The 16770-nt window shown below is 59.1% G+C and overlaps 1 protein-coding gene and 1 long non-coding RNA gene across 10 annotated transcripts in view; one reads left to right on the top strand and one right to left on the bottom strand.

Annotated features, from left to right (window-relative positions):
* The first annotated feature begins 1376 nt into the window (after window positions 1-1376).
* Window positions 1377-12180, top strand: LOC310887021. Its single transcript, XR_014575594.1, has 6 exons — window positions 1377-1514; window positions 1905-2093; window positions 2684-2908; window positions 4769-6691; window positions 6777-8816; window positions 12045-12180. It is a non-coding gene; the product is annotated as an uncharacterized lncRNA (long non-coding RNA).
* The window catches only part of LOC310887016 (uncharacterized protein), a 25256-nt gene continuing 18424 nt past the window's right edge, over window positions 9939-16770 (bottom strand). For 3 of the 9 annotated variants that reach the window (XR_014575586.1, XR_014575590.1, XR_014575592.1), the window contains 5 exons: window positions 15005-15606; window positions 14642-14746; window positions 13171-13275; window positions 12039-12856; window positions 9939-11412 (listed from right to left, as the gene is read on the bottom strand). Coding sequence is in view for 1 of the 9 variants with exons in the window: in XM_083812407.1 (XP_083668533.1) it covers window positions 11324-11351; window positions 12039-12150; window positions 12560-12699; window positions 12778-12856; window positions 13171-13275 (464 nt within the window). In the remaining 8 variants the exon portion in view is untranslated. Of the gene's footprint in view, window positions 11413-12038; window positions 12857-13170; window positions 13276-14641; window positions 14747-15004; window positions 15717-16770 lie in introns of all 9 variants that reach the window. The other 6 variants (XR_014575587.1, XR_014575588.1, XR_014575591.1 and 3 more) reach the window with 3 other exon arrangements.

Genomic DNA, 16770 nt, shown 5'->3' with positions numbered 1-16770 from the left:
CGCAGCGCCGAGTCCCTGCTCGGAGCCATTTTCTATGCACGAGGGAGGGAGTTGGTCAGTCCCTGGGCCACAAGGTGCCCATTCATCCCCTCGAGACCTCCACATGGGCCATGCCCAGCCCTGCCCCAGCTGGCAGCCCTGCGTGGGGCTGCTGCTTCACCCGGGTACAGGTCCCAAGCACAGTGCAGCAGCCCTGGGCCCGGGGTGTGCTGAGGTTCCCTCCTCCCATCCCGGCCCACCCAACGCTCCCTCCCCAGGCAAGCCTGCGGGCTGCCCGCGCACGGCGTGGAGAGGCCACGTTTACTTGGTGCAGCAAAGTCGAATGTCACAGACAGGCGGCAAAAGCAGTGACTCACTATTTCTGTTCTGTCAACAGCCTCCTAAATCTGCGAGACTAGTCAGCTCGCAGCCCCGCCTGGAATCACCTAGCTGGAGGCTGGCTATTGTGGAAACGTGGGGTTTATGGCAGGCAACTGCAAGCAGCGCTCGCCTCTCGGCGTTCCTGCCGGGAGCAGGGCCCGCAGCAGTGCCCGCAGCTCATCGTGTGGCGGGCCGCCTCGACGCCGCGTCCCCCTTTCAAGGGAAATGGGACGCAGCTTCGCTTAGTGTGCTTGTTTTCCTGTTCCCCCTGGAAGGAGCTGCACGCACGTCCTCATGGCTGTAAGCGGGCTGTGCCGGCGGGCTGGCGTTAGCCCAGCTCCTGGTAAGCGTGGAAGCTGCTGGAGCAGGGGCAGGGCTCTCCCGCAGGGACAGGCGCCGTGGGTGCTGCTGCGAGCAGCGAGCGGCCTGGGGAGATGGCGGCAGCGCCAGGGATGGAGAGAGACGAAGCAACGAAGGCACTTGGGGCGATCCTGGCCCAGATTGTGGGGGCGCGGCAGCACCCCCAGAACGGCGCCAAGGCCGAGCCCCCCCCCTTACTGCAGCACCCAGGGGCGGCCCTCAGCCCCCGGCTGTCCTTCAGCAGCCCCCGTCCCTCAGCCCCCGGCTGCCCCTCGGCCCCCTCCCGTCCTTCAGCCCCGGCTCCGGACCGAGAACCGCCGCGGGCTGCGCGGCCCCGGCGCCGCGGGGGGGGGGGAGCGGGCGCGGGCCGCGGGGTGGCGCCGTCCGGCCGCGGGGCTGCCGGGCCCGGAGGCTGCGCTGCGCCGCGCCGCCGCCAGGGGGCGCCCGGGGAGCGGGGCCGGGGAGCGCGGAGCGGCCGCGGCGGGGCGGGGCGGGGCTGGCGGCGGCGCGACCCCAGGTGGGGGCTGCGGGGGGGGGGGGGCGATGTCCGGGGGTCCCCTCCGGGAGGGTGCCGGTAGAACGGCACAGAAGCACCCCGAGAAGCTGTAAATGAGTCGGCTTAACGAAGCCAGGCGGCTCCTCCCATGGTGCAGGTGCTTTGATTGGGGCAGTTAATTGGCAGCGGAGGACGGAGCCGATTTATTTGCCAGCCGTGGGGGGGTGGCTGCGTGTCTGCACCTCTGCTGGGGCTGTGAGCCCACGCTGCGGGGTCCAGAAGCCGTCCCAGCACCCAGGTGTGCGCGGTGCCCCCCACAGCCGTGCTGTGCCGCAGGGAGCGTTTGTGGGCTGGGGGTGCCCGGGCAGGGAGCAGAGCCTGGGGTAGCGGTAGGGGAGCAGCCCGTGGGGGGGAGCAGCCCGTGGGGGCTGCCTTGGGGCGTGGGGCTGAGGCTCTGTCGGGCACAGGAGGGCGGCTGTCCCGCTGCGTTTCTGCTGGGGAGAAGCTGCTTTCGCTTTGGTGCGCGGCCACCACGCAGCGTCGGCTTCGGGGTGTCCCAGCCACGGGCCTGTGCTCTGTCTGCATAACCCGGCCCCCAAGCCAGACCTGGCTCTCTCCCCCCACCAGGGTGAATGCAGGCAGGGGAGGCTTCAGGTGCTGAGGGTTGTGAGAAGTCTTCGTGCCACAGGTTTAGCGGAAGCAAATGTGCCGAGAAGCTGAGATCTGCTCGCCCCGCTCTCCTGCCCTAGTGTTTCAGCCTCGACCACTGCTGCTGGTATTCCCTGGGGAGCCATCCAAGTGCCTCGTCCACCATCACAGCCTCATCCCACCGTCAGCTGCTACCACGACCATCAGAGCAGCAGGTCAGAGGCTCCAGGTGAATTGGGTTGGGGGCAATCCCTTGTGGGACAGGGAAAGTAGCAAGCACAGGGCTAGATTCAGAGGCTGAAATGCCCCGTTCCTGGCTGTCAGTCCTCTCCTTCCTGCACCTGGGATGTATTTCCTGGCACTGTCCTGCACCTCTGCGTGCAGCTTCTCCTGGTTGGGGCTGCAGAGAGCTCTTGCCCTGCAGGTACAGGGCCCTGAAGTGCCTTCATGAAGTCAATGCATGTGGCCACAGCAGTGTTCATACTGATATAATTGCAACATAAATGGAATTTGGTTCATCTAATTAGGGTCTGGTGGCTATCCAGCTGAAACATACTCCCTTGGAGCTGCACAACTCCAGCTCCAGCAGGCCTCTGTCCCCTGCTGCTGTGCTCTGGTCCCAGCTCTCAGGTGGGTCTGGGTCCTGCAGGGCTCACCCACATCGGCTGTGCAGGGCTCTGCTCCCCTGGCTCGGCCCCAAGTACTGAGATGTTGTCTGCTGGGTGCCTTTCTCCAGGGCAGCCCCGCCAGGAGCGGTCTTCCAGGGTGATGCTGTGAGCTTCCCTGTGCTTGGTGAGGTTTTCTCTTTGTCCTCCCCAGGTTTCTGAAGGGCTTCAGCGCCTGGGAGCCACCAGGCTGCTCGTGCACCGCCGGCACCAAACCCTGCTTGGAGGCTGTGCCTGTGCCACCGCAGCACCCACGGCACTTGGGGGTGCAGAGCGGTGACAAAATGCACCGGGACAGCCGTGGGGCCTGGCCACCGGAGTGAGCGCAGAGGGCAGGACCGGGACCCTCCTTCCCCATCAAACCGCAGCAGCTTCCCAGGTAGGGAGCCCTTGGCATGCAGCCTGCCTGAGCCCTGCTGAGCCCCCTGCAAATGCAGCCCCGCTGCAGGCTTGGGAAGCTGTTAGGGTGGGTGGGGGGCAGCTGAGCTGTGGGGCTGCCTGTGACTGTGTCCCCTCGGGCAGCCTGGGGAGCTGGTGCTGCCACAGCTGCCTCTCGTCCCGGGCAGCGCAGGCTCTGCCAGGTGATTAATCTTTTGTCACGGAGGTGGGGGAAACAGGGAGAACCAGCCATTAATAAATTTCCAGCTTAGGTGGTAACTCCACTCTCCTGTCCCCGCTGGTAAACATCGCCCTTTTGCTAACTGTGCCGGGATGCTCGGCCGGGCGCAGCGCCGCTGTGATTGTAAGGGTGGCTGGGGGCAGCGCTGGGGCGGGCGGGCAGCGGGACCGGGGTCAGGGCTGTTTGACGAGGAGGGGTCGCCATCGGGAGGATGTTTGTTTTTGTAGCAGCTGGATGTGTCTCGGGGAGGGATGGGAACGTCTTCTGTCACTCATGGGCTGGAAGGAGGGCTGGCAGGGCAGGGATAAAGCTCCTGACAAGTTTGGACTAGCAGGCGAGTTGATTAGCTGAGAGATGAAAATTCACAGCTCTGCTCTCGCAGGGGCGGTGAGCTGCTGGAGATGTGTTTATGCGAGGGGAAGGCACCCTGTGCGTGCACAGCCCTGCTTCGGCACAGGGCAGGGCCCGGCGAGTGCCTGGGTTCGGCGGTGGGCTCCCATCACAACCCTATCCAGCACCGCGTGGGGCTGGGTGCTGCAGGGACCCGGCGGGCAGCAGGAAGGGCATGGCCAGGAGCTGGTCTTTCCTCGCTGGTCTAGAGGAAATGTGGGTTTGTCTTCGGCTGGTAGATGGTCACAACGCAGAGAGCATCCCTAAAGGAGGGTTGGAGCAGGAGCATCGCACCACTGCTGGATGCTTGCGGGGCCCCTGCCCAGAGCACGGCTGTGGCATCGTGGTCACAGCACCCAGAGCCCCGGTGGCCGCTTCCCTGTGAAGCGTCGGGGGCCTGCGGGTGCTGTAAGCGGGGTGGCAGCACGCCTCGGGCATGCAGGGCGCAGCCGTTCCTGCCACACGGTGCCTGTTCAGGGGGATCAGGCTGAGATCAGGTTTAGAAGGATCAGAGCAGCTTTATGAAACAAAGGTACCTGGCTGCTTACGTGGGGGCTGAGAGGGGCTGCAGGGAGCTGAATCGGGAAGGACGCCCCAAGCAGCAGGGAGCCCTGCGGGATGGGTGCGGAGGGGACCTGCGCGGCCGCTTTGCAGGTGGCAGTGGGCATCCGGCTGCTCCCCGGCTGGCGTCTGGGGACACGGCCCCGGGCACCCGGCGCTGCCTCTGATGTTCACTTGCAGTCGAGGGTGAAAAAGAAACCCACCAAGGCGAGTCCGAGCCCTTGTCAGCTGATAGCCGCGCTCTTGTTGTGTCTGATGGCGCAGATTATGCGATGATAGACAGAGATAAATGTGTACAGCTGGAGGCAGAATAAATCGATGCTAGATGTTGTATAATTGTCTTGAAAATAAGGTAATGACTGGCTCTTGGAATGCTTTGATCTTATCAGAAAGACAAGGAATACACTAATGGCTTTAATTAGACTTTGGGGATGAAATGAATTCAGTCTCCTGGGTGAGCTGTTTTATGGAATTGACCATTGGTGGGGGGTAGAAAGGCTTTAATCAGATTTAGGCTCCTTAATACCCACGGTGGTGTGTGTGTGTGTGTGATACATACCTACTGTTATGCACGTTTTGGCAGGGCTCTGCCGGCTACATGTGCTTGGGCTGCCTCTGGATTTACGAGTCTTTCTGATGTGCTTTACCCTTTGTGTTTGAGTTCCGCAGGGCACTGTGCCATCAGGAACTCCGGGGAGGTTTCTGTAGAAGAAAGTGTGTTTTTGTGCCTGGATGTTCAAGCCGAGCATCTCTTGGGGAGGAGCAGAGTCTACTATTTTTATTTATTGACTTTTAAAGGAGAGTTAAGAACAATTTATCAAAAAGCAGTGGAGAATCTGGTAATTGTTTAATTTCACAACAGCAGGGTTATGGCCTGATGCTCTGGCAGCATGACAGCACGTCGGCCGTGCTTGAGCACCCAGAGTAAGCAATCATCAATTACCGCTCCTTGATTATTACATGCAATGGCTACAGTCAAAGCAACGGAAAAGCTGCTTATCTCTCTAGGAACATATCTTCGTGTCGTCCCCCAGAACATGTGGAAGAAGCGCTATTTAATGCGGGAGGACGAGCAGCATCTGACTCAGCGCGGTGACTCACCGGGCCCGGCCGTTGCTCATCGCCCCGCGTCCGCAGTCCAAGTGTCTGCGGAGCTGGGTGGGGTGCGAGCCCCGGCGGGCTCCTGGCCGGCTGCGTCCCGGGGCTGGGGCGGGCGGGGGGCCCCGGAGGCTGCGCGTGTTGCAGGCTGCACCTGACCTTCCGCTGCCGACGGCTTTTCCTGGCGAAGCCGGGCTCGGCTCTGAGCAGCGGCAGCCGCGGCGCTGAAGCTAAGCATGCTGCAGTTATTCTTTCTAGGCTGTGTTTGCCCTCCCCGTTGTAACCACAGGTTCGGATTATTTTGGTGGGTTGCCGTTAGCTATCATGTTTCCCTTATGTTAATTTGTTGGTCTTAGATGAGCTCCCAGAAAAGACTTAATAACAAGAGCTGTAGCCAAGGAAAGCACAGCCTCGTCCGGCAGTTACTGTGCAGCCAAATATCTGTCCGTACCGCCAAGCCTCCCGGCACGGTGTGCGCTCCTCGCGAGTGGCGGAGGGTTCCCGGCCGGCCAGACGGGAGCACAGCGGCACCGGGGCTCCCCAGGCAGGAGCAGGAGGTGGCGGCAGCGCTGCTCCCAGCTCCGCTGGGTGTGAGCAGCATGGGTAGGTCACAACGCCGCTGGGGATGGAGAGAACTGAAGCACTGCAAAGGATGCTGCAGCATCGGCCTCGGGCAGCGAGCACCAGTGCCTGGGGATTCTGGCTCAAGCTGTGTGACCGCAGCAGTGACCCCCCAGATGAGTGGGGCTGAGCCTCCTCCTTCGCTGCAGCCCTGGTGATGTGCCCTGGCACCCGTCCTTCTGAGAGGAGCGGCCCTGGAGCAGTGTGGCGGTGCCAGAGAGGAGAGTGAAGTGGCTGCTCACAGCGTGGTCGGTATGGGGCTGGTGACGGGCACCCTGGGGACATGGGCAGCTCGACCACTAGCAGAGACCAGGCACCCTCCTCCCCACATTGCGGCCTCGCAAGAGCCGTGCCACTCGCTCTGTTGACGCAGGTTGTGACAAATCACCCGTGTGTGTGTGGAAAGCTCCTCACCTGGGCACAAACACACGCTTAGTAACATAATCTCTTAAAAGCAAAATCCCAGAAATTCCTTTTTCTTCTTGGAAAATGTTGCCTGGGGGAGAAACTCATAATGAAGGATGAAAGCTTAATCCTTGAGGTAGAACAGGACTTTGGGGAGGGAATGAGTATAAACATGACAGTTGTTGCTCGGCGAGTTGGAAAGAAAGGTGAGGGGATAAAACCTGCACCGGGAAGGACGGCGCGGGTGGTGCTGCGGCTGCGTGACCAGGGAAGAGCAACCCGGCGGTGCTTCCTCCCAGAGGTGTCACATTTATCATTTAAATGTGCCTGTGACAAATGCACAGGGTTATCTTGGCAACTTCAGGCACAGAAAAATGCTGTTGTGTTTTGAAGGTGGAAGATGTGGGGAGAGTAAATTACGCTCCATACCTGTGTAACTCACGGAAGGAGACAGCCCTGCCTTACCAGGTATTTGCTCTAGCAACATGGGGAAGGGTCTTTAATCAAGATCAGGCTGTGACCACTATAAAATAAAATACCAATGTTTTTACAGATTTATTTTTATGTTGCCTGCCAGCACCCCTATTTACGGCCCGGAAGACATGACAAAATGCGGAGGTGGAAGAGCAGCGTGTGTGCAGGCTCCTGCAGCTGGGCACAACCAGGATAAAAATGGCCGGGAAGAACGGCGCTGCAGACGGCAGCCCTGCCCTCGCACACAGGCACCGCTCGGAGCAGTCACAGCTCTCCAGCACACACCACGTCCTGGCTGGGCTCCGCTCTGCCCCTGCACTCACCGCGGTCACTGCAGGGGCTGCGGCGCTGCCCAACGGCGGTGGAGCCAGGCAGCGAGCGAAGAGCTTTGCCCTGGGCTCTGCTCAGCACAGCAGGCGCCGGGCTCGGTGCTGGAGGGATTTCACACGGGTGGCTGCTAATGCACCCGCTGCATGGCCACCTCCCCGCCCACGGCATCACTGTGCCCGAGGCTGATGGAGGCAGAGAGGCGGAAACTGGATCTGGCCGCGCAGGCGGTGACCCCACGCGCTGCGGCGAGCAAGGGAAGGCCGGGCCCTCAGCACCACTGCAGCCCCTGGGGAAGCTGCTGTGCTGCCTGCCCACTGTGCCCGGTGTTCTGGGGCCCGGGTCCTGCCCGGGGAGTTGGCTCCTGCCCCAGGGGCTGTGCCCACCACGGTGAATTTTGAGAGTGCTCGGTGCCAGCTCTGGGGCTGCCCAGGAAGCCATGGTCACCAGCACCCAGAGGAACTGGTGCGGTTCCTTAGGTTGTCCTGCGGGTCCCAGACAGCTAAAGCCCAGCTCAGAGCTGTGTGTGTTCACCTTCAGGCTCAGGGGGTCACAAGTGAAAAGTTTCCCAAGGAGTCAGTGAGGGGGATTTTTGCAGGCCAGAGATTCCTCCCCAGCTGATGGGGGGGGGGGGGGCAGGTGCTTGCTCTTAGGACAGCATCCCTAAACCATCAGCGTCCAGTCAGAGAAGGATGAGCGCAGTCTGCTTCTCCTATTGTTTAATTCAGAAAAGGAGCAGAGGAGGTGGGGTTACACTCTCCAGAGCACAACCTGCTCTGGGTTTGCTCACTGCGCAGCAACGGTGTTTACGGACTCGGATTCCAAACCTCTCCTTTCTCAAGGCTGTGAAGATGTATTTCCTCTTGTGCCATTTCTCCTTCTGGCAGGCAGGCTCCCAGGTGTGTCTGGTAAATGTCAAAGTGGGAAATAAAGTTGTTCACTGAAAAAAAAAAAGGGGGGGGGAAGAAGTGCAAGTGATGCAGGGTGAGGGCCAGCCCGGGAGCAGCGGGCAGGCAGCACCAGGGCCCTGCAGCACCACCAGCCCCGGGCATGGCCGCTGCAGCCCCAGGGGAGGAGGAAGGGGCTGGGGCGAGCAGCTCAGGATGGCTGGGGCTGCACCAGGCCGTGGCAGGCTGCTGTCACGCTCGCCCTTTGTTTTTGTCGAGCACATGGGTGGAAACAAGAATACTGCATGCTTCAGCTGTGAGGCATCCTGAGAGCCCTGGCTCGGTGCTAACACTGTCACGGTCACCAAGCGCCAGCCCCGGGCACGCTGCAGCCCGGCTGGTCCCTGCTCCGCAGCCAGGCTGGGCGCTGGGTGCAGCGGGGGCAGCGCTGTGGCCACCGTCCCGCAGGGGCAGCCTGAGCACCAAGTAAAAGCACAACACGAGCTGTAACCACGGCCCAACACGTGCACGTCACACTTGGCCTTGTATTGCCTGCCCTGTGTCCAGCCCAGGTTACTGCAATTTTCCTGACGAGTGCGAGCGTGTGTGCCTGCGCCTCTTGGCTAATCTCTGAAGCCCTCATATTGCTAAAACAGATGACTGTATTTATCTGAAGTGACTAATGGGCGAGTGCATTCCTGGCTCCACCATCATCTGGTTCTCGTAATGTCAGTCATGATTAACACTAACAAACATGCTCCAGCCTTTTCAGCTGCGTTGCACGTCAGTCCTGTGGCGGTGGCACTTGGTCACAGCCAGGTGGCTTTTGGCAACCTCGCTGGTTTGCGTACAAACACTGGCACCAGTGCACTCGCACAGCCAGCTGTGTGACGCGGCGCCGCATGGTGAGAGCTGCTGCAGTGCCGTCCGATTTGGTGCAGTTTGGTGAAGTGTGGTGCAGTTTGGTGTGATCCGGCAAAGTTTGGTCAGATCCAGTGCAATGCAGTGCAGTTTGGTGAGATCCGGTGCAGCTTGGTGAGATCCGGTGCAGTGCGGTGCAGTTTGGTGAGATCTGGTGCAATGCAGCGAAGTTTGGTGCAATCTGGCAAAGTTCGGTGAGATCCAGTGCAGTTTGGTGACACATGGTGAAGTGCGGTAAAGTTTGGTGAGAGATGGTACAGTTTGGTGCGATCTGATGCAATGTGGTGACATTTGGTGCAAGCTGGTGAAGTGTGGTGTGAGCTGCTGCACTGCAGTGCAATTTGCCGAGCTCTGCGGCAGGGCGGTGTCATCCAGTGTGATGCGATGCAGTTTGGTGCGATCCAGTGCATTGAGGTGTGGCTCAGTGCCATTTGGTGCCATGTGGCGCTGGTTGGTGGGATGTGGTGCTGTTTGGTGGGCTGCAGGTTGGCACAGTGTGGTACAGTGCCGTTTGGTGAGCGGCAGTGCACTGCGGGCTGAGGCGGTGCGGCCTGGTGCAGGCTGAAGTGGCACGGCGCCGTTTGGTGTGATGCGGCGCAATGCAGGTTGGGTTATTGCAATGCGGGGCAGTTTGGTGCGGAGCAGTGCAGTAGGGTTTGACGTGCTGTGCTGTGCTGTGACACGGTACAGTGCAGGGCCACCAGCCCATGGCAGCAGGCAGCTGCGCCCCCCCCCCCCCCCCCCCCCCACCCCCACCCGCTCACCGCTGCTGGGGCTGTGGGCGGCTCCCGGGACACGCAGTGCCACCCCCCCCCCAACCCGTCCAGGAAACTGGTTTCCCAGCGAAAATTAGATGTTGACAAAACAATGTTTATTCACCTAAACAGTTCTGCTCTTCATGGAAAATATTTGCACTCAAAACGTGGCCCCTCACACAAACAGCGGGGAGGAGCCGGCCCAGGAGTGCCAGCAGAGGCGCAGACACGCAGCAGAGGTGCGGTGCTGGCACTGCGTGGTCCCACCTCGGACCAGGACAGACACGAGACACCCCCGGCACCTGTAGGAGCGCCCCTGCAGTGCAAGGCCTCCACAGGCAGAGGTGAGGACAGGGACAGGACCAGGGCCGCCCACCCCAACTGCAGCATGGGGAATGGGGCCACTGCAGGACCCGCGCCCTGCACCAGGGGTAGCGGATGGCCCGCAAGCTGCTGGGTGCCTCCTGCTGCTGCCCCCAGGCTGCACAGGATGAGGCCGGGGCTTCCTGCGTGGGTACATAGCTTAGGGAGACCCCCCGTGACTGCATAGAGCACAGGGCTCAGGTAGTTCATCCCTGCAACATTTAAAACAAAAAAATAAAAAAAACAAGCCAACAAACCCAAACCAAACCCACCCACAAACAAAACAAACAAACAAAGAAAAACAAGAAAACACCAAAGACCACCACCACCAAAACCTGATCTCTCCAAGTCAGAACACCAGCCTGGTCCCCCTGCCAGCTCTGTGCACGGGTTAAGGACACCAAGGGGGGCAGGCGGCCGCAGTGCAGCAGCGGTGCCGGCACAGGGAGCTGTGCCCCCTTGCCAACCGCAGCAGCATCGCTTCGCCTCCAGCTCCCGGCACCCTGGCTGCCCCCAGCCCTCAGTGGGCAGCAGCAGTCGGGGTCCGACGCTCAGGGACCCGGCCGCACGGGAGCGCAGGGGTGGCCGTGCCGCGGCTTTGCCCCTGGAGCAGCGCAGAACCTGCCCGTAGCCTTGTGCGTGACCTCCCGGCAAACACAACCCCACAGACCGTGGGAGCCAAGGGGCTGGGCACAGATGCTGCAGATTAGAAAATTAAAAGCTGGGAGGTTTCTGCTGAAGACATTTTTCCGTTCATGAGGACATGGGGTGGAGAGGGTGGAACATGGGGGGGGTGGGAGGGGGGCAGCTGCCTTCAGGAACAACAAAAGGGAAAAGGGGGAGGGCAGCAAGAGGGAGAGATTTTTGATTCATTGTCAAAAATTACCCAAACTTTATTGCCAAAATGTCTACATTTTTATGCGCTTAAGCACAGTGAGTTATGGAAATCTTAAAACAATGGAATGATCTCCTTCATTGCTCTCAATTTGTTCAAAGTAACCACTCCTCTTAACAAAGTGGAATCTTTTTCCGTTTTATTGACTTACAAAAACATCTCTGCTATCAACAGCATCCATGTGCATGTCATAAATACCAGGGTGGGACACAGAGCTTTGGGTAGTGGGGTTTTTTTAAAACCCAGCTCTGCCCCAGCCTTTTCTCAAGAAACATTTTTATGGTGTTAGGTTGATTTGGCAAATTTTCTATTCGAACCTGCCTGAACAAGAGGGGCTCCGAATTCCTTGAATCAAGTCCAAACATACAGCTTTCTGGTTCCCTCGCTCTCGTCTTCGCTCTGTGGGAGTCCCTTATCTGTCAGTCACGTACCGCTCTTATAAATCTTCTGCAGCTACAGCGAGGGTGCAGGGTGCGCCTTACACGCTCCGGCTGCCAGGTGAGGGGCTGCAGAGGTGAAAGCAAGCGCCAGTAACCCAGCTAGAGCACATATTTTGTGTGTCCAGGGCTGCGAAACAAGACATAAAATTGGGGGGGTCCTCCCGCAGCCCTGGAGCCGGCGGGTTCCCCTCCAAGCGCAGCACACACGGAGCCGGGAGGATGCCCCAAGCCGAGAGGTGCCCAGAGCCCTCCTGCCCTCGGACGGGCGCTCCTCGTGTGCTGGCGGCAGGGTGCCGTGCGCTGCGGTGGGGAGAAGGCCCTCGCCAGCAGCTGTGCCTGCACAGGGAGCCATAAGGAGACAGCAGGAAGGCCGACAACAAGAGCAACGCGCAGGGCTCTGCCCCTCCGGCTGCGCGAAGCCTGGCCACGTGGGCCTGGGCTTTGATTTACAGCTGCCCTGTGATGGGGCTACAGCAGAGAAAGAGCTGACCTGGGAGAAAGTGGGGACCGGCCTGGGGAGAGAACGAGGGGTTTGCTGCGGTGTCCCAGGGGCAGAGCCGCAGCTCTGGGGTCCTGGTGAGGAGCCAGCCCACCGCAGCCACCCGCACCCATGGGCGCCATGGAGGAAGGGACACAGACTGACACGTCCCGTCTGGGGACTGCAAGAGCTGGCTGCACAAGGAGCTTTGGGAGGAACTGTAGCACCAACGGGAAGCACTGGTGCCAGAACAAAATCCTCCAACAATCCCTTACTTGCAGGTCACGGGGCGAAGGGCTGTCAGCGGGTGGAACGCGACCCTGCACCCAGCGGGGCCCGCGGACGTGCCATCCACCAGGCTTCGCAACCCCCGGTGACGATGATCTGCTGTGGAAAGGAAAGCTTGTGTGAGCCCCAGAAAAAATGTCTTTAGCCTTATAAACTGACACAGTTGTTTATAATATTCCTAAGTGCCATTGCGTGATGATAGCAATTCTCCGACAGGGAAAATTTACTTTTTTCCTTCTTTTTTTAAATAAAGTTAGAAAGCTGTAAGTCCCACAAAAGATGTTTGGGCTATTATTCAGGGTTTGTTTGTTTTTTCTGTTTCCTATAAGTAAGACACTGAGGGCCATTTGCTGGTGATAATGTTACAGCCTTACCGCAGCGCTGTCGGCGCAGTGCGGTGCTCGAGCTGCCCTGGCCAAGCCGTGCCCGGCACCGTGGGCAGCCAGGACCCAGACCCGAGGCTGTCCCCCTACAGCCGCCCACCCGGCCCTGCACCAGCACCACTCACGGGGGCGAGGCTGGGCTCCAGGCAGAGGCAGCCGCGGCAGCCCCCGTCGTGCAGAGCCAAACCCTGGTGCTGTGAAGGCTGCAGCCGCCCTGGCGCGGCAGGAGCTGAACTTCCTGGGAAAGCGGCTTGAATGTGAACTGCTGAAAGTTAAAAGTTGTTGACCTTCTGGATAAAATTTTTCTGTCCACATTTCACATCCTGGGGCATGAAACCATTACTTTTTGTGTGGAAAAACTCCTCCATGTGAGTCAGGCGCTTTGCTGAGGACGTTGCAATCTCCAGTTTGCTTATATTGAGCTAAAAACAAACAAACAAGCAGTGAAATTGGATAGCTACAGCAATCCTCTAAACAGCAAAAAACAGTAGGGATTTATCAAGGCCTCATGTGTGACACGGCACGACTTCAGCGAGGCTGCTGAGCAGACTGATGGCACTCCTCCGGCACGCCCGTGCCCCCGCGCTTCAGCCACTGCGGCTGCGGCCCCGCGGTTGGGGATGGGGCTGGCCCCCCACGGCCCTGCCCTCGCCACCAGCCAAAGCGTGAGGACGACGGCCATGGGCCTGAGCAGAGCCCAGGCGCGCGCGGAAGCCGTCAGGTTGTGTGCACTGACCTTGCCCAGAGCAGCTCTCCGCAGATCCTCCCAGGAGCACCATTTGGCTGCAACGATGTCGATGCCTCCGCAGTTCACAGAGGGTTATTTCATCTTGATCTATATCTTTGGAAAACAGGAATTTAGCCTGAGAAAATGTTGTTACTTTTCATCCAAGTTCCCAAATTCCAATCCCCTCCCATCCCCAGGAAAGCCCTTCTCTGCTCCGAGCTCAGTGCAGCAGCCCAAGCTCCCTCATCGCTGCAGCTCAGTTTTGTGCTGCCCCAGGTACCGCAGCCGCTGCTCCGCAGCACGCGGCGCTGCCAGGACGTTTGCTGTGAGAGTCAGGAAACAAGATATGGGAAGTTTATAAACATGCCGTGGATGGTTTATGGAAAGAGGTTATGAAATGCAATTAAATGTTTTATAAAGTGTCCTGATTTCACTCCTCGGTCACTGTATAATTTTGATCATAAATCAGAAAATAAGCTGGAGTTAGAGAACTGAAAGGAAATTGGGAAGGCCAGGAGGGCAACAAAAGGAAGAGCAGAGACGTGGGTACCCCCGTTCTCCCGTGGCACTCGCTTGCATCTATTCTGCAGCCGCAGCCCTAAACGCAGCCTCGATGCTCCTGCTTTGAGAAACGCCGCACAGCCGGTGCCAGCCGGGTGCTGCCTGTGTTGGGGACGTGTGCCTGGTGCAGGCTGGGCACCCCCAGCACATCTCCCATCAGCACGGGCTCCATCAGCATGGCGCTGCGGCAGCCGGCACGGCGGCGATGAGGGAGGACAGAGGGACCAGCCCTGCCACGGGCACCCGGCTGAGCGGGGCAGAGCGGGAAACATTGGCCAAGAGAAGAGAGGTGAACATCAAGGGGTAGAAAGGAAGCCGCAGTGAAGTGCATGATTTATGGGTTGATTTAAGACTGCAGAATGCTTCCTCGCAAGAGCTCCCTGGAAGGAGCAGCAGACGGCCGGTGTTTACCAGGGACGGCACAGCAGCCCGCAGAGCTGGCCAAGAGCTAATTGCAAAAGTCTGAACTGCATCCTCCCAACTGTGAAGGGCCAGTCAGAAATAGAGATAGAGGGCTGCGTGCTAACAGGCAGAGGCACAGCCAGCATGGGAACGCCGCCTCTCATGTTACCCTGGAAGTAAAATGGTCTCCGCTCTGCCAGCTAGGGGGCTGCAGCGCCAGGGCAGGGGCTGTAAGGGGTGATGCGGTGACCTTGGGGTGACTGCTACGTGGTCCCAGCACCGTCCCCAGGCACCTTCCCCTCCCCAGGAAAGAGCCATGGTGCGATGAGGGGCTGCCACAAGGGAGGAGCCCCTCTCCCTTCCCAGCTGCAGTGGCAGAGCCTCCTGCTGGCACTTGTGCCCCTACCAGTGACACAGGGCACTGGAAAAGGTCACCGTGAAAGCTTAAAGGATCTTGTGATTTAAGTGTTATTATTATTTCCTGTCCATTAAAGAAATAACAATAATAACAACAAACCCCTAAATGCAGCAGTACAGGCATCATGTGTCTGACATTTGGCTTCTCCCTCCCGAGCCACTGGTCCGACAGCTCACAAGCCAGAGGTTAAGCTTCCTGGTTCCTCTTTTTGATCCGCATCATTCACATTTTTCCATGTTGTTGGACACAATCAAAAAGAAAAAAGAAAAAAAAATCCCTTTGAATTAGCAGGCAGGGAGAGACTCTAATTGCTTTCCCAGCTCCTCCCCAGGTCAGGTCCAGCTCGCTGCCCAGGGACCCGCGCACGCAGCCAGCCCAGGAGTTCAACAGGCGAGACAAGAACAGGAGCCGCACCTTGGGGCAGGCGAACAGACAGCAAAACACATCTGAAAGTACCCTCACCCTAGTGCAATTCGCGCTGAGCCACATCCAGCCCACCAGAGTAAAGCTGCTCTCACCGCTGCCTTCAGCAGAGCCCCGAGGAAGCCCGTGGCAGCTCGCAGCTCGCTGCAGCCGAAGGGCTCTTGAAGGGGAACCAGCGCTCCCGCTCCGTCTCACAGCCCTTAAACCAAAGCAGTTACAGCATCCTGAGCCATTCATTCATTCGCATCTCCTTCCTCCTCCCACTCCTGCGCCTTTGTCAAGCCCCCTTCCAGCTCCGTTTTCACCTTTCCCCGTACTCCCCCTGCACCCCCACCCCGGAGCTGCCCGAGCGCCATCCCCGTGCCGAGGGCCATGGCAGAGCAGGGCGGGGATGCTCCCGTCCGCACGCGGCTCCACGTGCACGGGCTGGCTTGGCAGACTTATTTATATCCATTACCAGCTAATGCAATGGAACTGGCTGACAATGGGCGAAGCAGCTGCCAAAATCCAACATGCGGCCTGCAGATGTCCCTGGGAACGGCAAACCCTGCTGGAAGATCTGCGCGGTACAAAAGGTTACCCTCGATTTGCTTCAGATGCTACTCTCGCCATTCAAAAGCCATCATTGGAGGAGGGGGCTCCTTTGGAGAGAAAAGCATAAATCCAGCTCTACGTTCAGACCGTTATTATCTTCTCTGGTTCAAATTAAGTGACTGGGGTCATTTTTTATACGTAGCAATTTGTCTTTTACCTGAGGGCATTGTAGAAAGGAAAGAAAAAAAGGTGAATCCAGCACGAAAGCAGGGAATGAACAGAGTCTTTAGCAGACAATTAGCTGAACCAACATCAGGTTCTCCCTAAAACATTACAACGGAGATTAAATGTAGGCAGACAGCTAATTCCTCACCAGTGGGTCCAGCAATAAATCATCGCCCGTGCCTGCGGCTGCCTGGCAGAAGGATGCCGAGAGGCACATGCAAGCCCTGCGGCCCCGCGGGACATTTTGGGGTGGGAGCGGGGCAGGAGAGACCCAGCTCCCAACAGCACCGCCAGCATGGCATCGGGGCAGGCAGCGGCTCTGCACACCCTTGCTTTGCTCACCAAGGCCAAGGAGCGAAGTCAATGCCAAGGCCAGCAGAGCCCACCGGCCGGCAGAGCAGCGTGCCAGTGCCACCGCCACAAGTCATGGGGCGTTTGTCGCTTCCTGCAACTCAACTAAAAAACAAGTCCTCAAAGCATCTGTTCCTCATTTCCAGCACCAGCGACAGAGGGCTTTGTGTTTTGGGTTGACTTTGTTGTACAAATACTTAAAGAAAACCGGTATTTTATCAACTGCTCCATTAACAGCAAACAAGCTGCTGGAAAGCCCAGGTTAGTCAGCATCACTGCTGCTCGCACCGCCTCGCCACGTGCCCACTGAGCGGCCGAGGCGCTGCCTGCGCACCAAGGGCGAGCCGGCGCTCACGGCAGCGTCAGTGCCTGGCAAAGCAGCAAAGTGACCCCTGCTCCGAGGCCACCCTCGAGCACCCACCTCACCCCCTCCCTCAGCTCATGCACATGGCTCAGGACCCTCCGTGCACCCCTGCACACCAAGGGAGATGCAGATGCTTTTGTGTGGGGTCACGCTGTCGGCTCCTGTGGCAGCACCAAGCTCCAAGCCCAGCCCGGGGACGCTGCCCCGTCGTGCAGCCCACGTCCCTCCGCCCCCTATGGGGGCCACACTGGCCCCACCAGAGGGGCAGCTCTCCTCGAGCAGTCCCAGCTGCTGCTCAGCAGCCATTTCAAGTTGATACCTTGGTGCACGG

This window comes from Anser anser, assembly GCF_964211835.1.
Source record: "Anser anser genome assembly, chromosome: 27".
Classification (NCBI taxonomy): Eukaryota; Metazoa; Chordata; class Aves; order Anseriformes; family Anatidae; genus Anser; species Anser anser.
This window is presented reverse-complemented; position numbering and strand designations above follow the sequence as displayed.